General features: G+C 44.6%; 1 protein-coding gene across 2 annotated transcripts in view; it reads right to left on the reverse strand.

Annotated features, from left to right (window-relative positions):
• AGXT2 (alanine--glyoxylate aminotransferase 2) overlaps nucleotides 1-24,759 on the reverse strand; it is a 399,919-nt gene that overhangs the window by 140,973 nt on the left and 234,187 nt on the right. For both annotated transcript variants that reach the window (XM_078674933.1, XM_078674934.1), the window contains exons 9-10: nucleotides 19,866-19,958; nucleotides 6,242-6,374 (exon numbers count right to left, since the gene is read on the reverse strand). In XM_078674933.1, the coding sequence (XP_078531059.1) occupies nucleotides 6,242-6,374; nucleotides 19,866-19,958 (226 nt within the window). The remainder of the gene's footprint in view (nucleotides 1-6,241; nucleotides 6,375-19,865; nucleotides 19,959-24,759) is intronic.

Below are 24,759 nucleotides of genomic sequence, written 5' to 3' on the forward strand. Positions count from 1 at the left end.
TGTACGTTTAATGTTCTCATTACCAAAATATAATCACTACTTCTTTCCTGGTCCCCCCTTTATTTGTCCTGGTGGGGTAGATTAGACACAATTAAAATGATGATTGTACCCCATGTCCTTTTTCCATTATCCATGCTACCCTTTCGAATTCCTGCTTCGTATTTTTCACAGAATAATTCTATTTGTACAAAGTTTTTATGGAATAATAAACACCCCGCATTGCTCTTATGAATCTTAAACGTCCCAAAACTGAAGGTGGTGTACGTTTTCCTGATTTTAAATCTAATCATTCTGCATTTTTAATTCGTTAATTTCTTTCTTTAACTCAGAATTTTGCTGATATCCCTATCCCTCGTTGGATTGTTTTTGACCGTTCCTGTGAGAACTGGGGGTCTCTAGTTGGCAGAGGTAGGTACCACTGTCCAAATAGGGACCCTTGCTTCTAGTCAGGGTAAGGAGGATACACTCTTTAGATAACCCCTGCTCACCCCATTGGTAGCTTGGCACAAGCAGTCAGGCTTATCAAAGGCAATGTGTAAAGTATTTGTACCAACACTCACAGTAACACAGTGAAAACACCACAAACTGACTCCACAACAGTTTAGAAAAATAAAGGTATTTAATCTAAACTAAACAAAACCAAAATGACAAAAATCCAACATACACAGTTCAAGAATATGGTTTCAAAAGAGTTCTTAAAGTTGCGATAATATAATCCACAGTTGAGTGAAAAGTTCACAATTGCGGCACGTTTAGCCAACAGTACCTTTAGATGCGACAAAGTTTCAAAAGAGAAGCTGGTGCGGTGGAAAACAAGCGATGCGTCACTCCTGAGACCCTGGGGAGGCGATGCGACAACCCCACTGGATGTAGCGGGTGTGTTGCGGTTACTCCGGTCTGTATGGGGAGGGAGGCGATACCTTGTATGGATTCCGGTGCGGAGGTTCCGTAGTGAAAAAGCTTGCAAAGGCACAATGCGATGATCTTTTGGGCTGAGACGATCTCCGGGGCGACAATGCGCGGTCCAGCGGCGATCTTCCTCTCGCAGCTCCTCGATGCGATGGCTCTGCGGCGATTATCATAGCTGAGGGTACCCCCAATATATATTTCTTTTAGGTCTAGAGGAGGGGCAAAGGGCGAAAGATACACTATAGGAAAACCTCTGGACTGACCTATCTAATTAGAAACTTGTAGAAAAATGTTTATCTTGAGTCATACCAATGTTGAAATTAGGTAGGTCAGTCCAGAGGTTCTCCTATAGTGTAATGGCTCTACGACGATGACACAGCACAAAGCAAAGTCCTTCCCCTCTCCTTGGCAGCAAAGCAACAGCAGGTCAGTCCAGCAGAGCAAAAGTAGGACAGTCTTCCTTCTTAAGTTTCAGCTTTCTCCTTGGCAGAGTTTCCTTCTTGATTCCAGGATGATCTAATTTTCTGTAGTCAGGGGTCCTGTACTTATACCCCTAAAGGTTTTTGATCCCTTTGTGCAGGAGGGCTCTGAGCCCGGTCTGAACCAGTTCTGGGTGTTCCTTGAGCCCTTTGTTTTCCTCGCCTCTTCTCTCCTTTCAGGGAGAGGGGCAGGGTCGTCAGCCGCCCAGCAGGAGGTGGAGCCAGCATTGTGGAAGGCAGGCACAGCCCTATTCAGGCCCATGTGCTATCCCCTCCCACTACTCTAGATGCAGATGGAGCTATTCTGCCATGGGATGGCCCACACAGACTCTGGGAGCCACCCAGCCCCTGCCCTTCACAAACCAGACAGTCAATTCACAAACAGGCCAAGGCACACAAAAGGGCAGACAAGAGAACAGCAACTTTCTAAAAGTGCTGTTCTCAAACACAGGATTTAAAAACCATCTTTCCTAAAATATGTGTTATTGAATTCTGAGTTCAGGGATACCAGACTTTTATGTCCTACCTTGCTCCTATGGGAAGATATTCTGGTAGCCACTGTAGCCAGCATTCCCCATGATTGCCTACGGGCAAGGTAGCCTTACAATAGTGAAAAACGAAAATGGCTGTAATTCACTACCAGAGCATGTCACCTGCACAAGTACATGATCTACCTTTCACATACACTGCACCCTGCCCAAGGGGGTACCTTGGGCCTTCCATAGGGGTGACCAATGTGTACAGAAAGGGAAGGGTTAGGTTTGGTCTGTGGGGACCCTGACCAGGAGGACATGGCAGTTCACAGACTGCACACAGGCACTGCGGTGGCAGGCCTGAGACGCCATTTTAGGGCTACTCATGTGGGTGGCACAATCAGTGCTGCATGCCCACTAGTAGCATTTGTTATCACCAGCCCTGTCACACTTAGTGTACTTTACTAGGGACTTCTTGGTGACACAAATATGCCAATCATGGATAACCAATCACAATAACAATTTACACAGGGAGCACTTGCACTTTGACATTGAACAGCAGTGGCAAAGTGCTCAAAGCATCTAAACCAGCAAAAACGAAATCCAGCAAAGCATCAAAAATACAGGCGGTAGAGGCAATAAGATAGAGGGACACAACGCCAAAGATGCCAGGTCTAACAGTTCCCTATTAAAATACTTTTTTTCGTGATATAATACATATGTCCAATTGCTCCTTCATATTAGATAATCCTATCTTAAAATATTCCCAACAAATATTATATAATATTTTTTCTCATGGTTTAGATTCATATCAATGTTTTTTGTCTTCCACTATTTGGTATAACAAATTGATCAAATACAAACGTAAATAATTTTATAACAAACACTGGAAGGAGAAGGGAATTCTTTTTATTCATCAATTAATCAAACATAATTCTGTTATTCCCTTCCATGAATTACAGTCACAATATAATTTACATGATTCATTTATTAATGACTACCTTTTAATATCAACAGCTTTACAGTCTTATTTATCTTCCAATAATTTCTCGTTAGCCTCTCCATCACTCACTTCACTCTCTAAAGAGCGTAAGCTAAGGCTGCTTCTATTTATAAGTTGTTGGCATCTCATGTTACTGAAAGACCTAAATTCCCTGTCGAATTACTCTGGGAAACTGACTTATCTATGACACTTCCTATTCCTTCTTGGGATAAATTATGGCTCAAGCTCTTTAAAACTTTTTCTTCCGCATGTATTACTCAATCTCTGTACTTCATTTATAGTAGAGCTGTTATTACACCTGTTCATATATCAACGTTTTCCCCTACTTCCTCTCCCCTTTGTTGGTCTTGCCTTGAATCTTCTGGGACTTTTCTTCATCAATTTTATATTTGTTCAAATGTTTTAAAGTTCTGGCAATCTATTTGGTCCAAATGTATGATAATATTTCAGTGTAATATTCCATTAACAATGCAAAATGTTTTTCTTGGTTCCTCCTCACCTGATTTTGATATTTCTGATCATATTACTTTTGTTTGATTTATTTATAGCTATAGCTTTTAAAGTGATTTTGTCCTGTTGGAAAGATAACTCTAAATTATCATTAACTTGGTGGAACTCTGTTTGCGATGAACACGGAATTGCTACTGTTTCTTCTCTTTCCCTCTCTCAGAAAATTAAATCCGATCTACTTTGGCTACCCTTTACATCCTATCTTTCTTCACATGACCCTGCATTTTAATTCTTTACTCTTTCTCAATCTCTAATTCTCTTTATTCTTCTTCTTTTTCTCTCTTCTCCTCTTTTGACTTTCTTGCTTATGTTTTTCTCTTTAATTAATTGTTGTACTTTATTCGTAATGTTTTCATTTGATTGTCATATGTCCTCTTTTTCTGAAAATGTAATAAAAATTATTAAACAAAAATAAAAGAACAAGTATCCAATTTAGCTATACACGGTGGGGGCTGGTTGTTGAGGAATGGAAGCAGATTTCTCCATCTCCCTCTTATCAACTAACAGTCTACTAGTACTAATTGTACTATTGCTTTATCGAGGACAATATTTCCTTGGTAGCTAAAGTTTGATCTAATTCAGCTTACAGCAATGTTAACGTCTTCGGTTTACTCCAAAGATGCTAGTAAAAAGACTACCCATAGTTTTTATCATCCCAAGTGCTCTTTGGTGTACGACAGAATTAAAAAGTGACAGAAAAAGTTTTTAAAACAGAACTCCTCTGGTGAATCAACTATTCCAACTGCTCAAAATTGATTATTTACTAGTGCTTAAACACTATGAAAAATTAAGGATGAATAGGCTCATTTGTACCAAAAATCCTTGCTGACAACTTCTAATACACTTCATCACAACACCACATTGCACAGTCTGGAAGAATTAAGTAAACATAAGTGCTACAAAACTAGACTCCTTTTCCATCTCACTAGAATTTATTAACATCTATGATTCTCAGCTTTATACTATGAAAGCCTGTGATGATCCACCACTATCGGACATCCTGATCCCAATATCAGAATAGCAAATCATGATCCTAACAAATAAGCAAAGCTGTCCACTATGAAATCAACAGTGCTTACTTAGGGCACGCGTTTCACAGCTGTAGCACACACTTTCAAAATACAGGATCACTTCTCTCCGTAATGAGGGCAGAAGCCCACAAGTGCCAGTAAGCTGAATTTTCTGAACAAGGTTGAAAAATCACTGAAGGAAAAAGAGAATCCTACAAGTGTGTGTTCATATGAGGCTTCTCATTAATATGCATGTTTGATGTGTCTCACTCCAATGCATATACACACACAGACAATACAAGCTGTGTAATACAGACTTCAGTTCACTTAAATTTACGATATACAACCTTAAGGCAAAACTTTTTTGAAGGTCATAAAGGGCCCAATTTGCAGAATAGGAAGTTTGCAACCGCGAAAAAGAATTTTTAAATGTACATAAGCCAAATTGTGATTGAGGTTTGCGATTCAGATTTTGGTAGGGTCGTACTTAAGGCCTCCCTTCCAAATACGGATTCATAGTGGTTAGTAGTGATGTATTGCAACCAAATTACAGAAACATCTTTTTACGAGCAGGCTGTGGTTCCACGGACCACTACCTAATTAAACCTTAAATGTTCATTTTTCTTTTAAATCGCATCCTGGGCTATATTTAAAAAAAAAAAAAGTTGCTTTCTTTAAAAACGATTACAGCATGGAGATCTGACCCCACCAGGCCACCATCCCTGTGATTGATGTGATTTCTAGTGGGTCCCAAATTGTGAACTACCTGATGGTGGATTTAATTGCGACCCCACTAGGAATCGCTATTTTAAAATACATTTCTTAGTACACTAGGAATTGTGATTTCCGAATTGCAAATCGGTAAGAATTGCAATTTCTAAATTCTGTACGCATGGTCCAAAGTTCGTCATTAGGTTTTCCTATTAATGACACATCACCTTCAGTGGCTTGTTGCAAAACCAAGATGCTACAACCCATAATGTTGCTATCAAAGACTTTGGGAGAACATGCAGCCAGATTCATCATAGTACAATCGGCTCGCAAAGGGCCAGATTCTGAGAATCTGGCCCTTTGCGAGCGCTATTTTTGCATTTGGGATTCATCATCCCAAATGAAAAAATCGCAAATCTAGAACTCGCTAAATTGCGATGAATTGCATTTAAGGAATCTCAATTTGCGATTCCTTAAATGCAATTCATGAACCATTTGAAAATTGCGAATTCGCAATCTGGGGCCGCTATTTACCGCGAAGTATAACTACGTGGTAAATAGTGAAAACTTAGAAAAATGCACTTTAGTGCATTTTTCTAAGTTGTATGTTACACACACACATGTCCTTTGGACATGTGTGTGCACAACATCAGTGTACATAATCATTTCAGGGGTGCTACAGGGTATCCTTTGGACACCCTGGCACCCTTGAAATCGCTTCCTTATTTGCGATTCGTAAATTGCTAATCGCAAATAAGGAATGACTCCCCATTCATTCCTATGGGCCTCTAGGCCCATAGGAATGAATGGGAAAGCCATTCCTTATTTGCGATTCGCAATTTGCGAATCGCAAATAAGGAAGCAGTAGAAATCGCAAAAAATATTGCGATTTCTACATGAATCCCGTTTTGCGAGTCTTTAATAGCGATTCCTTAATAATCGCTATTAAGGACTCGCAAAACATGACAATGATAAATCTGGGGGATGGTTAGTTAACTTGTGGACAGCATTTCATAAGCATAATGACAAGCATCAACTCTCATTTTGTAAATTGAACTAAATTACTATTATATACGCACTATGCAGGGCAGATATTTTGTACACGTTCTGTTGCTGCTTTGACTAGTTTAAGACATTGTTGATTACCTGTTGTTGTAATAACAGCTGCCATTGGAAATCCATTGCCGATTCCTTTTGCCATGGTAACGATGTCAGGGACCACGCCATGCCCTTCAAAGCCCCAGTAGTGGCTGCCTGTTCGGCCAAACCCGGTCTGGACCTTCCAAAATAAAACCAAGTCCGCGGATTACGTCAAGCAAGGTCTCATTGGTCAGATCATAATATAAGCTGGTGCCATATAGTGCCCCATGTTCTTTTCCATGATTTCTAGGTGCTATCCAAAGTTTGCAGCACCTCTACTGCAATAGGTATATCGTGAGTTGTTTTACCATTTTTTCTGACATCTTTAATTTACAGATTGGTGGAAAACGTGGCAGTCTCTTTTTATACGCTGCTGTTAATGTTTTTATCCTAAAAAAAAATCTGGCTGACTGTTCGTCCTTCTTGGGAATCTATTAGTAGAGACTACAATACTTCTTTTTGTTTTTCACTACTGCTGGTATCACTAAATCATATATAATTCTACAGTTCTCAGTCGTATGTCAGCCTTGGGCAGGGAGAAACTGTAAAGTGCACCGCTCATATCACAGTCAACGCATAAAGACAAACTGTGCACATAACTATGTCTGCGTGCTTCAATATGATGCATGTTTGCATTATACAAATGTGAAATTCTGCCGGATTTCAAGACTAAGAGCCCCTGCTCCAAAGAAAGGGTCAGTAAAATCTGATATACATAAAAAAAAAAGAAAAAAGACAAACAATGCAACAATCTATTGGGTCTTTGCAAACATCTGGTAAGTAAGTATGTAGGAAGGGGTATAAACTGTTACAGAAAATGTTACATTACGTCTGAAAACAGAGCTCTCAGAAATAAATAGAAATTTCTCAGTTTCCCAAAATCTAGAACATGCACACTGTGCGCATTCTCTCTGGTGTTTGGCGCTATACTAATCAAACCCGATAAAATCCAACATGACGGGGGGGTTACATTTATTAGGTGGAATGAACTATTAGAACTTTTTGGGGAAGAGTATGATGATTTTGGTGCTTGCAGCAACAAACTCTAAATGTTCCGGCAATTACCGGACATTTTCCCCCAATACATTTCGACCTGCTTGACTTGCTGCAATTTTCCTGGGGAAATTGTGGGATTGCCGGGTTACCCACAAAAAAATATTATATTTGCGGTAATAGTAGTTACTGCACATATCAGAATTAAACGGGTCACTTGTAACAACCCCTTTAGTGTGCATGCTAAAAAATGTACTGCATTCACTGTGATAAAAATACCTTACAATATTATTTTCTATTTGCAACTGATATTTTTACAGAGACTCCTTTTCTTTTTAGTCCATCTGGTACTTTAAAAACACAAATCCATCCATCCATCCGTCATGGCCCAGTAGACAGGTAATTGCTTTTTCAGGCTTTGGGACCTTTGTTGCTAAACAGATGAAATCAGACTGAGGAAACCAGACTGGAAACTCATAACTTCAAACACGGAAAACATATCTACCATGCATAAATACTTCTCATGGAAAATCCTGGCATGCACATGAACCCACTATCAAACACCTGCCCCCAAATATGCAAAAACCTAGTCTTATGATGAGTGAGAAGTAAGTGGGACTGATTTGAGGAATTTAAAACAGGCCATCATTTTAGTAGGGAGCACTGTTCCCAATAACCTGCGCGCGTGGGCGGGCGCGCACCTCTGTTTCATGAAGCGCGCAGTGCTGTGTGTGGATCGCGCACACACACAGCACATCAATCAACTACATTCACGCCGCTGCTTTTAAAAAGCGAGCAGCACGAAAATCAGGTATTTCTTTCATGTAGAGCCTGCCCGGATGCGGTGCCTACTGTGTGCTTTTGTTTAAAGTATTTATGTTAATTGCACCACCGTCACGAGCTGCAATTAACATGAACACTTTAAACAAAAGCACACAATGTGCCCATAACCCTGCAAGCTGGGCTGCGGGGTGATTGTGTGACTTGGTTAAAGTTTTCAGGTTAATTACAGCTCCAGACGGGCGCTGTGATTAACCTGAAATCTTTAACAAAGCCCCACAATCGCCCTGCAGCCCAGCTCTATTAAGAAAAGAAATGCAGCAACTCTACAAACACGGCGTGAAAAGCACACGTCGTGTTTGTAGACTTGCTGAATTTCTCTACTTAGTAGAGCACCGCAGTGCGGTGATTCATACCTTTCTGTGCTTGGCATAGTGTGCCACCCTACTTGTATTTTACTGTTTCTGTCATTGCTTCCAGATATATGATACAACAAGTAACATCATACCCAGGGCTTTAAGTGGAATGAAAAAACTTGGGGTCTCGCAAAGATGCATTGCCAGTGTAATTAAGGCCCTGGCTTAGGACACATAAGCTAAAAATCTGTACCGCCCGACTTGTATTTTGCTGTTTCTGTCATTGCATCCAGATATATGATACAACAAATAACATCATACCTACAAGTCAGGACTATTGGCTTTGTCAATGGTTGTTAGTTGCATAAGATAAATAAGCAGCAACTATGGCTTGTGTGTAATATTGAAAAGGCTTCAACTTAAAGCCCTGGTGACACCACGACAATGTTGCTGCTCCTGAGTTTCAAAAAGAGAAGGGAAACCCAGAGAGAAAATGACTCTCTTTAAAGGATTTCCCATCCCCTACGAGTAGGGTGACTAGAGCGAGCGACCCAAAAAACTGGACATTTCGCAGAAATAGAGGAAGGACCACAAATTTATATCAATAAAGTGGCAAATAATGACAGTCCTCATCCTCATAGAAACACAGATTAGCCACTAAGAAAATAAATAAAATGTAATTTTTAAAACCAGCATCATGCCTGTTAACCCCTTTTGCTGTGTGGGTAATTCCCCCACGGCGCGGGGAGGGGGGGTGCGTGGCACCGCGGTGCTCGTGACAAGACCAACTCGTCATGAGTCACAGTGGAGCTGTGCTCATGACGAGCTGGGCTCGTCACGACCCCGCCCACTGATTAATACGCCCGCACAGGCGGGGAATCAATCGCACGTGAGCGGACCGCGGCCTTTATGACGAGCCCAGCTCGTCTTGAGCACAACTCCACTGTGACTCATGATGAGCTGAGCTCGTCATGAGCATGGAAGAGGTTAATTAAACTGCTTACTAGCCCTGCTTTGGAACACCTAAAAACAAGCCTCTCACTGTTTTAGTTCACCCTCTCAAAAAACCGGGACATGAGCCACTTTTCCCGAAATCTGACAGGACAACTGTTGAAAAACCAGGACAGTCCAGACAAATCCAGGACTCCTGGCCACCCTACCTACAAGGCTCATCAGGCATGACGTCATGCCCGAACTTCTCTACTAGTGAGAATGAGCAGTGTGAGCACGCGCACATCGATGTGCCTGCTGTCACTGCAGTCTGGAAAAAAACAGACTACCTGTGCCAGGGCATAAAACAAAGCCCGATAGAGACCTGTTTCGAGGTCCCCTTAAAACAAGCATTGGCATAGCCAATAGGTCTCGCTTTTGGGACCTTATAAGTAGTTAGTTATGCAGCACAATATCCTTGGTGCAACAACATCAACTGTTGCATGGCTAAACACTTATAAGGCCCCAAAGGCAAGACCTAGTGGCTATGCCAATGCTTGTTTAAATGAGTTTTAGCCACACTGCAAAGCATTCACGTTTCTGCATAACAGGGATACAAAACATAGTCAAAGCTAATAGCCATCATAGGGGAGACCTATTGGCCTTTGCTAATGCTTGTTACATAAGCAGTCGCTGAGCCAATCTAGGTGACCAGCTGGGACGGATGGATATGGACACGTACCCAAGAAATAGAGAGAGGGTAAGAGCAAAAGAGAAATACAGAGAAAGACAATGAGAATGATAGAAATAAAAAAAATATAGACTGACAGAATAGATAGATGGATAGATAGATAGATAGACAGACAGACAGACAGATAAATTGGTGCATACACACTCTTGTTGGAGAGGACCATGCACTCATATGCAGGCAATATCTACATGAACAATGACAACAGGTGTATTTAGTGGTCGAATATAGAGCGTCAGCCCTTCCCCTTTCATCTGAGATGCAATACATAAGACATCTCAAATTACCATGATATTATAGCGCACACCTTACACTGTTGAATGGCCGGGTCTGAAACCTGATTGTTTTGGGTAGAGGATATTTTCTTTCAACAGGAAATCGTTGAGTTGTATGTTAGCCAGTTTTTCCACTAGTTTACTCAGCCATGGTAACAGTGAGATTGGTCTGAGGTTAGTAAGTGTGGCAGGATCCGCAATTTTCTTTTTTTGGAGGGGTTTTACTGCTGCAATCTTCCAATTGTCTGGTACATTGGAAGATTCAAAGGATGAATTGCTTATTTGATTAATGGGCGGATTGATAATGTCCACAAGTACCTAAAGTACGCTAGGAGGACAGGGATCAAAAGGGGAACCCGATTTGCAGGCAAGAATAGCTTGTCTCGACTGATCCATGCTAATCTCTTGGAAGCAGGAGAATATCCCTGTAGTCCTTAATGGAACATGCTGATTCATGTGAGGGCTGGTCTCAGGGAAGTCCTTCCTTAAATCAATGATTTTATTTTCAAAATATTCAGCAAATTTTTCACACAAATCCTGTGAGGGTATAATTTCTTGATCAAGTATTTTGGGTTTTGTGTACGTTTGAACAATATTGATAACATTTTTTTGGTTTTCTCCTGCTTGGTTAATTTGATTGGAATAGAATGTCATTTTTCCAATTTGATATTGAGATGGTACTGCCTAAGGGCTATTTTAAAAGGAATCAGATCAGCTGATTCATAACTTCTCCTCCAAATTTTTTCCAGTTTCCTACAATTACCTTGTAATTCCTTTAGTTGGGGGGAGAACCAAAGGGCTTTGTTTTTCTTCTCAGACTGGCCTTTTTTAGGGCGAACAATTGGTGCTAAGTTATCCGCCAGGGATGTCAGCCACTCATTGAGCTTGTCATTGTCAATAGAGGGGATGCCCGTAAAGGTGGGTTTGCTTGCTTCAGCCATTGTTAAGAGCTCGGGATGCTCCAGCATCCTATTCCACTTGCGGATTGCCTTGGGGTCCAGTAGACCTCGTGAATTCCCTGCTTGAGCTTTATCCAGATCTATTTTAAATGGGATAAATTTGTGGCCTGACCAGGTAATAGTGGTGGGAGAATCAATGGATAGACTGGTCATATTGAGGCTAGATGCTCCCTGGAGCGACAGTTGCGCGGTACAATTATCTGTTTACATTACATTACATTACATTACATATTGGTGCAGATGCCGTCAAGGGTATGTCCGGCGTCGTGCGTGGGACCCTCAATCATTTGTTTCAAACCCATGGTGCTAATAATATCACAGAACTGTCTAGAGTTGGGAGTGTCCTGAGCTTCAAGATGTATATTAAAATCTCCCAGAATGGTAAAACTAGAATATCTAATCACCAGGGGGCTGATGTTGTCCACTAGTGTGTCCAAAAATTTGAGGGTAGAGCCCGGGGTTCTATACAGAAGAACTGCAGTGAATGTAGAACTACTGTTTAATTGGAAGCAGAAAGGGAGGCTCTCAGCTTCTTTTAGTTCCATGGGGTTGATTGTTATAAATTTCAGGTCCTGCTTAAAAATGATTGCAAGGCCTCCTCCTCTTTGTCCACTTCTATCCTGTCTGGTCAATGTGTAGCCTTGTGGGAGAGCTTGTACAATATCTGGATTAGAGCACTCATTCATCCATGTTTCTGTGATGAATAGACAGTCTAGCTCCCCTGTGTTCAGGAGGTTGTGAATATGGAGTGTGTTTTTGCTTACAGATCGTGCATTTATTAGGCCACAATGTAGAGGTTTGTGTAAATTTTGTTTGTGTAAATTTGTGTAATTGTGTAATTTCTGTTTTTCTACATGGACTTGCCTAATACTTCTACTGGAGATGCAGAGGGTAGTTGTACAACCACAGCAGGTTAACAGGCCTTTCATAGCATCAATGTGAAGCTGAACATTGCATTTGGTCTCCTGACAGTTTAACTTCAATAGCGCACTACTAGTGTATTGGATTCTTGGGCAGGGACTGACAGCCTTTCTGGCCTTGGCCGTGTTATGGACGCAGACGGGTTTGCCTTCGGCGCGCCAGCGGCGCGCCCACTTCGCACGTCCGCTGCGCGTCTGGTGTGACATGTGACATTTATGCTAATCCGGAAGCCAACCACTAGTATTGCTACCTGCAGTGGCACTGGAAGTGAGTGGGAATGCCTCATTTGTGACAGCGTTTCTCCGCTCAAACGGCCCAAAAGGTTGCGGCGGACCGGAAACACTGTCCTACAAGTGCTGCGTGTAATAGTGCAATCACAAGAAACCAGGTACAATTTAAAAGTAAAAACTCTTGTGCAGTTTGAAAATAATGCTGTACTAATCAGTTTCCATTTCAATTCCTGACCTTCCTCTCCTGCGCTGTCAGATTCTCTGTCCTCTTCGCGTCCGGCGAGGAGGCAGTACTTATGCTAATCTGGAAGCCAACCACTAGTATTGCGACCTGCAGTGGCATCGGAAGTGAGTGGGAATGCCTCGTTTGTGACAGCGTTTCTCCGCTCAAACGCTCAAACATGGAAGCACATTTAGAATTTGGATCAGTGTGCCTCTACAGTGTCGGTGACCTGGCCAAAAAGGACATGAAAAAGCTGAAATTGGATCATAAATCCAAAGCTGTTCAAATCAGGGGCCCCGGAAATAAGTTTGGCCCTGGCACTCAAAATCCTTAAGATGAACACGAAAACCTTAACAAATGCACACAATCACCCCGCAGCCAAACCCTATTAAGAAAAGAAATGCAGCAACATAGCTGCCAAGGTTTCAAATTGCAATATGGGACATTTTCATAATTTAACTGTAATTATTAGTGCCATTTAAACAGGGCCAGATTTAGTGCTGGTGGCGCCTGCTGTGACAGTTTGTTGGCACCCCAATGACCACTTCCGCCACGGATACTCCCATTACCAACATTTCACAGTGACCCTCAAGTCTCCAAAACCCCTCTCTCTTTCATATTTATTTTGTTTAATAGCGCCAGTGTAAGGTGTTAAGCACTTTACATCGCATACACATTACACAGAGACACTGAATCATAGTGTGTAAATCAATGTATAGGAAATGTTATATCAGACAGAGGAATAACATTTCTCTTCTTAACAGAGCTGGGCTGCTAGGGTTTTACGCAAACGTTTGTAGTGATATTTGGCGCTGCACACACACGCGGTGTGGTACCTGGCGCACATAGCCACGGCTGAAGCGCACAGAGACCCTACACTGCCGCACACAGAGGAAAAAAACTAGAGGGAACATTGGACTAGGGAGAGCATATATTTTATTATTTTTGTAGTCTATTTTTTTCACCTGCTGGAGCAGGGAAAGCTTCTTATAACATTGCACATCCATTTCCTCTTTACTTCAGAACCAGAAAGGCAGGATATGCTATATACTCGGTAAGGGGTCACACCAAGCTCACTCTCGAAGCTTTCCACCACTAGGATTAAGTTCAAGGTTCTGTGCACCTTCAGCTAAGCATACAGGGGCACAACTGAAACATTTACACCGCACTGTATTCTGCAGGCAGATTTCTACATGTTCCAGGGCTGAGACTCTGGAGCGGTCTTAAACCCAGCCTGAGAGCTGAACAGAGTCACATGAAGTTGGGAGCGTCCTGAAAACTGCATTCACTGGAGATTGAGTTGGAAAGTGTAGTGTTGAGAATATTGAGCACGAGGCCTGCTGTACCAATCCCTGTTCACAAACCAGGATGTCTAAATTGGGCACAACCTGGCTTATAAATAGGGCTGCAATGTGCTAGGTAACCTATTTACAAAGAGGTCACATCACAAATTATTCGTTCAGAGTGGCATACTTAATGAATATTAATTAGGCCCCTCACTATTTCTGACCCACTATACATGTATGGGTGGTGTGGGGACCGCTGACCACTGGGGCATGGGGTCACTAACTGCGCGCGCCGCAGGCATGCACACAACGCACACGCACACCAGAGTGCTGGTCTGGACAGGAAGTGCCGTGCCACTTCAGTCCGTTTATTTATCTCTTTCTGGCCACGCCTGGCCAGAAAGTGTTACAATGTGTGGCAGTGCTTCCGGGGCTCAGGGGAGACCCTCGGAGCACTAGAGCGCTACATCCCTTCCCCACTTGGATTTGAAAACAATTGTGAATAACAGTTCAGCACATGAAGTCAGATAGTTTCTGGCTCGGCTTCGGGTTCGGCCTGAGGTCGTACCTCCACCTACCCCTGGTGGGTGCCTGCCCAGGTCCCAGGCCCGGTGATGGAGGAGTCGCTTCGTCTTGTCTTGTGGTGTTCGAGAGCGTGCTCGCCTCGCTGGATCTTCCTGTTCCTATCTCTGCCTCCTCTACTTCAGGCTCCTCTTGGCCAGGTAGATGCTGTCGCGTCGGTGGTATTTGTTTGAACCAGGAGACATTCCTGGTTACCTCTTCTCCGTTCTTGCAAACTGTGACAGCTGTGCCCCGTGTTTCTTTGACGATCCATGGTTCCGGTTCAAATGCTGTGTTGAATTTCCCTCCAGGTCTTCTGGTTCGGATCAGCACAGTTTCTCCTGGTTGTATATTCCTTGATTGAGCTCGTCTTTTGTGGCTCGCTTTCTCATTTGTTCTCCTGCGCCTTTCTTGGGTGCCCCCGGGAGAGTATGGCGCTGGTGCCCAGTTGTCGGCCATTGGGAGTAAGTCTCTTCTCGGCCCAGTGAGCATTAGCGCCCGCGGTGACTGCTGTGTAGTGCTGTGGGGTGTGCTCCTGTACTCCCGCAAGAAAACCTGCAGCGCTTCTTCTGGGTCTCTTCCTTCGGCCGTGGCAATCCGTAGGATCTTGTTGGTTGTCCTCATAAAACGTTCTACCTCGCCGTTTGCTTGGGGCCACTGAGGTGTGATCCGGTGGTGTCGGACGCCCAGGCTGTGTAGGAACTCCTTGAATTCGCTCCCCTGGAATGGGGGCCCATTGTCTTGATGACGAGAGGGACTCCAAACATGGCAAATCATTTGCTGAGGATGGGGCGAATGTTTGCGAAGCTGGTGGAGGTGGCTAGGTCTACAATTGGGTATTTAGTGTAACTGTCAATCAATACCACAGTGACTCTCCCATCTGGGAAGCTCCCAAAGTCCAAACTGAGCCAGGACCACGGTGACGGGGCATGTTCCTCCGTGATTATGGGCGCTGGGGCGTCAGATGAGCTGGTTATCTGGCATGCTCGGCATTGTCGCACCACGGTGTCAACAGTTTCTTCCAGGTTGGGGAACCAAACCTTTTCTCGCATTCTTGCCTTCATCCGGCGGGTGCCCTGGTGTCCTTCGTGCGCTAGGATTGTTGCCCTTTCTTGTAGAGTCTTGGGGATGACTACTCGGTGGCCTCTGAGAATGAGATCATTGCTTGCTCGGCTCAGGTCATGTCGCACTCTCCAGAACTGTGTCAGACGGGTCCGGTCCTCCTCGTTCCACCCGCTGACATTCCGTAGGAAGTTTTCCCAGGAGCTTGACTGTATGGAATCTGCTACTCGTTGGATGACCGCATCGTGTATGTATTCAGATATAATGGTGTCTGCCGTGAGAGCTCGGGGACATGATGCAGTTGACAACATGTTTACAAATGCTTCGGTTTGGTTCTCGTGTTCTGCCGGTCGACATTCCTCCGGGCCAGGATGTCTAGATAGAAAGTCTGCGGGGTTCTTGGCTCCTGGGCGGTATGTGAGGTCCATTTGGTACTGTTGCACTTGTATTGCCCACCGTTCTATCCTTGGTGGAGGGTGAGGAGCGGTGCCTCTGAACAAGGGTATTAGCGGCTGGTGGTCTGTCACCATGCGAAAAGGGTGTCCGGAGATGTACAGATGGAAGTGTGCACACGCCCATTTCACTGCTAGGGCTTCTCTCTCGATTTGCGAGTATCTCGATTCAGTCACAGTTAGTGCTTTGCTTGCAAATGCCAAGGGCGACCATATTCCTGGCTCGGTCTCTTGTGAGATTAGGGCTCCCAGGCCTACTGGGCTGGCATCTACTACTATCTCGGTGGGTTTGGTAGTGTTAAAGTATGCCATCGTGGTGCTGTCTAACAGGGCTGCTTTGATTTGGTCGAAGGCTTTGGCTTCAGTCTCTGTCCATTTCCATGAGTTCTCCTTCTTTGTTAGGTTTCTCAGTGGCTCCGCAATCGTGGCTAAGTTGGGGATGAACCTTGCACAATATTGCGCCATTCCTAGGAAACTTCGCACTTCCGACGCTGTAGTAGGTGCAGGGGCATTCTTGATGGCCAGCGACTTGCGGGGATCCACGGTGACTCCTTCTGACCCAAACACGTAGCCAAAGAACTCGATGGATTTCTTGAAAAATTGACATTTGTCTTTGTAAAGGGTCACACCATACTGTGCAAGTCTTTGCAGCGTCGCTTTTAGTCTGTTGTGATGTTCCTCACTTGTTTTGGCGTGTATTAAAATATCGTCGCTGACGTTCAGCACTCCTTGGAGCCCGGAGAGGATCTCTTTGATTGTGTTTTGGAAGATCTCGGCTGCCGACGAGATCCCAAAGTTTAGTCTCTTGTATCTTCTCAACCCCAGGTGCGTCGAGAAAGTTGTTATGTATCGGCTTTCTTCTGCTAGCCTTAGTTGGTGATACCCCGCATTGAGGTCTAATTTAGAAAACCATTGGGCGCCATTTAAGTCGGTCAGGATGTCGTCCACTGTAGGTGTGAGATGTCGTTCACGCCGAATGGCTTTGTTCGGGATCCTCATGTCAATACATATTCTGATTTTTCCTGGTTGTCTCGGCTTCTCGGCTATCACCATGGGGGGACACCCATGGTGTCGGTCCAGACACCTTTTCAATCACCCCTTGTGCTTCTAATTAGTTCAGTTCTTGCTCGACTGCAGCACGTAGGTGAAATGGCACTCTTCGGTGTCGTAGTGCGATTGGTTGTATGGCCGGGTCTATGTGCAACTTGATCGGAGGGTGCTTGATGGTTCCAAGGCCTGTGAACAGTTTGGGGAACAGGTGTAAAATGTCCTCTGTCTGCAGCGCCCTTACTGCGTTCGCGAAGGCAATGAGGCCTAGGTCTTCTGCTGTGTTGCTCCCCACCAAGAGGTCTGCCTCCTTGTCAATCACATGGAACGTGGTTAGCACCTCCTGGTCTTCGGCTCTGACCTGTACCACCATTTTCCCTCGCAGTGGGAGGGGCTCCTGACTGCCGTAGGTAAAGATCCTGGCTTTGGATGGGACTAATTTGGGTTTCGGGTTTAGTGCTTTGTAATGTTGAATGGCCATCACATTCACCGTGGCCCCTGTGTCGATGACTCCGATCGCTGGTGACCCGTGGATCTGTATCTGGCACTTGGGTTGTGGTCGTCGTCTTTTCTTCAGTTCGCTGACAAACGATACGAAATAGCATTCGTCTTCAACTTCCGTGGACGAGTCATCATAGTGTGGTGGTCTCTGTGACTTGGTTAATCGTGACGGCGTGGTTTCACCCAGCGAAAGTTGCTTGACTGCTCCAGTGGCCGTCTTCCTTCCTGAGACATTCCGTCCTCGAGAACCTCCTCTGCATACACTAGCAAAGTGGTTGGGGATGCCGCACTTTGAGCATGTCTTCCCCCGTGCTGGGCAGCCATCTTGGTTGTGCTCTTCCCTGCCGCAGTACCCACATGGGGTCCGGCGTTGTGTTCTGGTCGGCCCCCGTCCTCTGCCTCCTCGGCTTGAAGTGCGTACTGCGTCCACGCGTTCTGTCTTCATAACTGCTCCTGTGTCAGGTTGTGGATTGAGGGCCGCCTCCATCGCGGTAGCGCGGGCATCGGATAGTTCGTGCGACCTTGCAAGGATCAAGATTTCATCGAGGGATATCCGTGGCTGTCTCAGAATCAGGGTTCTCAGGTGTTTGTTGCGACAGCCCTGGATGAGTTGTGCTGTGACTTCCTTCTTTTCGTCGTCTTCAGTGCACGTGCTTATGAGGTCTCTTAGTCGCGCGTGGAACGCGTCCATCGTTTCCCCTTCTCGTTGTTTGGATTGTCGGAACTTGAATCTCTCATAGTGAGGATTTAGCTGGGGGTCGAAATGGGCATTTAGGGCGTTTACTGCTGCATCAAAGTCAGTGGCGGCTCCCGTATTAGGAAGGTGTCTGAAGAGCTTGTAAAGTTCCGTGCCCCCAAAGTGAAGTAGGAGTGATCGCTTTACTTCATTGTCTTTCTCCCTGGTGGCTATGAAATAATTATTGAGTTGCCCCAGCCACACGGCCCATCGTGGCGCTGCCGTTCCGGGGTCAATTAGTTCGCTGAAGGGCGGCAATGCCTGTAGTTGTGCATGTGCCGAAGGGGTTGGAAGCTGAGCTGCAGGGGCTGCTGTTGCTGGTGGCGTGCCTCCTGTGGCTCCTCCTTGAGTTTGGGACATGCTTGAATGTGTCAAATTCTCCCAGTCTTGTCTTATTATTGTATTTCGACTTGGCTTGGCTTGTGCTTTTTTTTCCCTCCTGAATTGGCTCGTGCTTGTTTTTTTTTCTTTTTTTTTCCTTTTCTCTCTGCCTTGCGCGCGTGTAGTATTCTTTATTTTCCTCGCATTCAGGGTCTGCTCTGCCCTTGCGCTGCCGGGCTGGCGCGCTGCTTCCTTCTTCTTCGCGTGCTCACGCGATGCTAGGCCTGGAAGGGGGCGTCGGCCACTCCCTTCTGCGCATGCGCGCACTGCTCGGCCTGCCGGCGGGGCCTTGCTCCGGCGCTGCGTGCTCTGCCGCCTGTGTGTTGCAGATACCGGTCCCTCATGCAGCTCCTTGCATACGCTGCTTACCGGTAGGCGATTTCTTTCTTCTTCCTTGTCGCTGGGCTGACCCGGTCGGCCTCCGGTGCTGGGTCTGTGTGGTTTTGCCGCTTCCGGCGCTCGGCGTCTCTGGCCTCCGTGTCAGCTGGTCTGCGCGTGGATCTAGGCAGATCCCATCCTCGTCGCCAGTGTGGGGACCGCTGACCACTGGGGCATGGGGTCACTAACTGCGCGCGCCGCAGGCATGCACACAACGCACACGCACACCAGAGTGCTGGTCTGGACAGGAAGTGCCGTGCCACTTCAGTCCGTTTATTTATCTCTTTCTGGCCACGCCTGGCCAGAAAGTGTTACAATGTGTGGCAGTGCTTCCGGGGCTCAGGGGAGACCCTCGGAGCACTGGAGCGCTACATCTGGGTACCTGGCAAGGGGCAGCAGACCTCTGTCTTCATCCCTATTCTCAAACAGGAATGTATACCTTGCCCCTTGAAGGGACACTTGATGTTCAGGAAGATATGGGGATGGCCAGGCAGTGGCTGCCTTACACATTTTTTTTTTAAAGAGAAGCAAGACTAGAAGTACTACAACTTGATATGAGCACAGAAGCAGGAACACATTACCATCTTTTTGCAGCTAACTTCAATCGTGTGCAAAAAGGTCTGCGAATCTGACCCAAAGAAACAACACAATGAAGGAATGAAATGTCATGTGATGGGGCTCGGTTACTCCTTGAACTGAAACCACAATTAGCTCCTGCTGGAAACCAGCGAAACATGGTTAGCACTCTCGGTGTTTCAAAGAGTGCAGTTTATAGGGTACCAATTCTATAATCCTATGGACAAAAACTCACCTCATCTGCAATGCAGACTCCTCCCCTCTCTCGTATAAGCTTGTAAGCCTCCTTTAAAAATCCTTTGGGATACTGAACTGTTCCGCTATTACCCTGAAAAAGAAAAACGAAGTGGTAACCAATCTGCAGGGATTACGCATTTTGCAGCTAAGAGGTTTGTAACAGTACAACAATTAATGTTACTCTATCTTCAGCCTCACTTTCTCTTCCAAACGTAAATCCATCCAACAATCGAAGTACAAGAAAATATCACTTTCCCGAGTGTCATACGGATCTTATAGTATGTCACAACTTTTTTATTAAAGATGTAGATGTATTCATGCATTATCAAACCTGATAAAACGTGTTCGCATTTATAGGGGAGGGGGGACTCCCTAAGGCAATTCACAAAGAAAGCAGTTCTAGGGTGATGCTTACGATTCTAAACATTGCTATTTTTTTGGGAGGTTCACAAAACCCCTAGCTGTAAGTACACCAACCTATGAACATTGTTGTCCATACCCATAATCATTTCCACAGGCAGAAATTCTGCTGATTTATTTCTGGGTAGGGATGAAAATACACCTCTACTTTAATTTTCTTTATGTATTGCCTTGTAAATCCCTATCAAACATGACAGTGTTTGGATCTTTTTACACCCAATTTGCACACTTCCGGCTTTTCATCAATAACGTTAAGTGCACAAATGAGTGCATAACAACATTTGGAATTTATGTGAATACCCAAAGAGTTCACCTTCCCAGTGGCCACCACACATCCTGGAGCACACCCATGTTCACACGCCTACCCTATAAATTTAAAGTTCATTTTCGAGCACAATTACTGTAATTATGATGTGCCATTGGTGTCCACAGATGGAACTCTTAGGGGGCCTCACGTGAAAACTTACCAGCAATCAGCAGACGCCGCGAATGCCGTGAGGGGAACGGCAGGCGAACTACGACTCCCGGCAGGCCTTGGGGCGGCGGCGCACACTCCTCACGCCAGCAGCGCGCCCGGAGGCGCTAGAAGAGGCCGGAACGCCTCTCGCATCGCGAGTCGCGCGCGGGAGAAGCCCGGGACAAGGGCGGGCCGTCAGGGGCCAGAAGAAGCCAGGCCGGGCCACGGACATTGGTGTTTTTTTTGCCCTCAGTTACTGTAACTGGATCAAGTTGAACTGTAAGACTGACCCATTTTATTCTATTTTACTAATTATGTTATTGTTATATGGCCCTATGTATCCTATGTTTTCTGACTGATTAAGCGTTATTTCCGTAGATTGAGTCACTGGCATTAACCTGTTCCAGTGCCCCTAACTCCTGATCAGAGCATTACAGCATGTCTAAGCCTAAGATAGCGAAGTTGGCTACCGATAATGAGACTAGGACCTTAGATAATTACCTAGTAAAGGTTGTTAGTAAAATAAACAAAGATAGGCGGTTATCATTAAATAAGACTAACCTAGAGGATTTAGGGCTACCTGCGCCAACCTGTTCTTTACCTGAGCCAGATATTAGTGCTAGTGGAGATAACCCCAACTTGAGTATTATCTGTGATGCTTCCACTATAACGATTATAGAAGATCACAAGATCTTAGATCCCATCACTTCCACACAGAGCCCACCATCATTACAATCACCAGCACCCTCGCCGGTACGGAGAGTGGTGCGGGCATGTAGGAAGGTTATCGCCAAGAAGACGGTAGGGCGAAAACCCAAGCAGACAGTTATCCCTTCTAACACTTTACTTAATGGCACAAGTAGCCTTAAACCTATTAATGGTGAAATGGTCAATATACTACACCCAGACCAACAAGAGCTATTGGCTTCTATCCTTGAATCTAAACTAGAAATCCTGGTCAGACCACTAATGGCTAAACTGGAGCTTGTCACTAAAGAGGTATCTAGGCTAGGGGGGCTTTTGGAATCCCATATGGCTAACTCTATTCCTGGTCCTTTTATTTTTACTGGAAATCAGGCAGCTGCGGTAATTGCCACTGCACCAAAGGCTAGGCCTGAAGATCCCACCAACACAACTGTCCTGGGTTCAGCAGATATAGTACAGATTCCCACTGAGAACCCTTTGGGGAACGCACCAGCCTCTCGATTAAATAAAACCACAACCAGCTCCACAATTTCAGGGAGATTTCCAACAGCTCAACCACAGGCCCAAGTCCCATTACAGCCTGTTAGACTACAAACCACTAGTCGAAAGAATGTAGATAGAGGAGAAAAGGGTGGAGTTAGTAGGCCAAGAAGGAACAACACGGTAAATTTACCTCCAGAGTGCGTCCCTTATACAGTGGTTTTAACAAATGTACCAGAGGTAGACTCCTGTTTGACTGATTCTAGGCTTGAAACACACACAGCCCTAAAAAATAAATCACTTGCCTGGTTAAATAGGAACTGTGGGTTCCCTCTTGCTTTCTCTAACGACATTATATCAACTCGTAGAGTGAGCTGGATTGGTAACAGAAGAAAGGGCTCGAAGGGAGACTGTATCATCATAAATTTTAAATATCCACAACATGTGGCTACAGTTCTCCTTAGAGCAGCCGCATTACCATTGGAGGAAAATTCTGTCTGTGCTAGACCCCTGGGCTTTTTTTATAACCACCTGGAAAGTGCGAAAGGCCAAACCTTGCCCCAACCTAGACACCCCGTAAATGGATATAGAGGGGAAGGGGCAGGTTGTGGCTTAAATGTTTCAAATGTTCCAAATGTCCCACATGTGTCAAATGTTTCAAATGTTTCAAATGTCTCACATGTGTCATTTACTCCTAATTTCCCTAATGCCCAACATAGCCATTACACTGGGGATAGGTACTGCTACCAGTTAGCAACCAGGCAATTTGATCATACTCTACCTTTACACAACCGTTATACAGCACTATCCTCTTTAGAAGAGAATGACTGACCATTAACTACGAGGAAGAGTATTGAACAAACATCTGTACCGCCTTTAAGAATTGCTACATGGAATGTTGCTGGGATCAAAAACAAAATGGGGAATGCTGATTGGATTAAAATCATGAAATCATTTGACATTATTGCACTACAAGAAACTTGGGACCAACAAAACAGTTTCTCCCTTGATGGTTACAGGCATTTTTTTTCCCCTGCAATTGCTAGTACTATAGGAAGAGCTAAGGGAGGCCTGCTGACCCTTTTTAAATTGGACATTAAAGGCCAACTAACGGAATGCCGCTCGGGCGATGAAAACTGCCTAATTGTTGAACTCACAACGCAGGATAAGGCCAAGATCCTTTTTGTGAATTTTTATAATGCTAACCCAAATGAATGTACTAGTTACAATTTGGATGTATTAGATAAATCTTTGTCAGCACACAGTGCTAATGGAAATACTTTTGAATTAATGCTATTAGGGGACTTTAATATTCACCCTTGTACCGCACCATGTTTGATTCAGGAGGATGAAGGTCCGTCCCTCTCCATACCAACACATATGGAACACTCCAGGAGAGGGGAGCTCCTTGAAATCTTCCTTGCTAGATGGAATCTTTATGAGTCAAGTTGTGGGAATGGTACAAAACGGTCCCCTACCTTTAAGTGTAATGATGACGGCACTATCATAGATTTTATTTTTATGTCTTCTTCTTTGTTGCATAGTGTGTTAATGTATTGTACAGAGGTCTCAGTATTTAGTGACCATAATCCTGTTTTACTTGAAGTGAAGCATACTAAACTCATTTCCCTGAGAACGGTGACACATAGGGGTGGAACTAATGTCGTTACCAGGATCAAAAACGTAGGCTGAAATGGACTAGAATAATCCCTGAGACATTTCTCCCAGATATCCTGTCTAGAGTGGAGGATGAAGTAGGCATCTGCTTAGCTAATCGAAACCAAAATAAAGAACTAATGGTTGCTTTTGATAATATCTGCTCAGAAATAAATCACAGCCTAGAGAGCAAATCAGGGCAGAGGTTATCAAAGGGCAAAAGATGGTTTAACAATAGCTGTACAAAGGCGCATGGAAATCTGCTAAAAGCACTAAAGGCCATACCAAAAAATTGCGCCATATAATCAATGCCAGGACTGCATATAAAAAAGCCATCCACGATAGAAAAAGGGATCTGAAAAATACAGCCTGGGACCAACTTCTTGATCCTGGCACACTTAAAAATAGTGGCATATTTTGGGAAATTATTAACCAGCCACTATTCTCTGAGGACGAGACTACTCCCCTGGAGGCTAATATCCCGGATGAGGCCTGGATTAACCACTTTGAACAGATCTATGCGGAAAGTAGCCGCTCTGTTGTCTCCATGGGTATACTGGAAATAGACGACATGGAGTTACAAACTGAAGAGACCCCTGGTATTAATTTTGATGCGGTTGAGGTTGAGAGGGCTATAGAGATGACAATAAAAAATAAGGCGCCAGGCCCTGACGGGGTTCCTGGAGATGTCTTTAAATATGCTCCGAAATTTTGGGCTAGAGTCCTGTGTAATGTCTTTAATGCTTTGAAACAGGATAGCTGCCCGGCCACATGGAAGAGGTCTATCATTATACCGGTCTTTAAAAAAGGTAACAGGCAAGACCCCTCCTGTTACAGACCGATATCCTTGATCGATGCCTCAGTGAAAATATTGGGCAGGGTGATCCTTTCCAAACTGAATGACTGGCTGGACGAAAAGGGGGTTTTATCTAATGTTCAGTATGGCTTCAGACCAAAGAGAAGCACGATAGATCAAGGATTGAATCTACATCTACTAATAGACAAGTATACTAGGGCAAAGGAGGGTTCCATGTACCTGGGGTTCATGGACCTCTCTTCTGCTTTTGACTTGGTAAACCGTACTAAATTGTGGCATATCTTAATCAAGATGGGCCTAGACAGAGCACTTGTCAAACTCTTAGCGGATCTACATACAGACCTCTTAGCATCAGTT

Source organism: Lissotriton helveticus, chromosome 2_1 (genome assembly GCF_964261635.1).
Source record: "Lissotriton helveticus chromosome 2_1, aLisHel1.1, whole genome shotgun sequence".
In the NCBI taxonomy this organism is placed as follows: domain Eukaryota; kingdom Metazoa; phylum Chordata; class Amphibia; order Caudata; family Salamandridae; genus Lissotriton; species Lissotriton helveticus.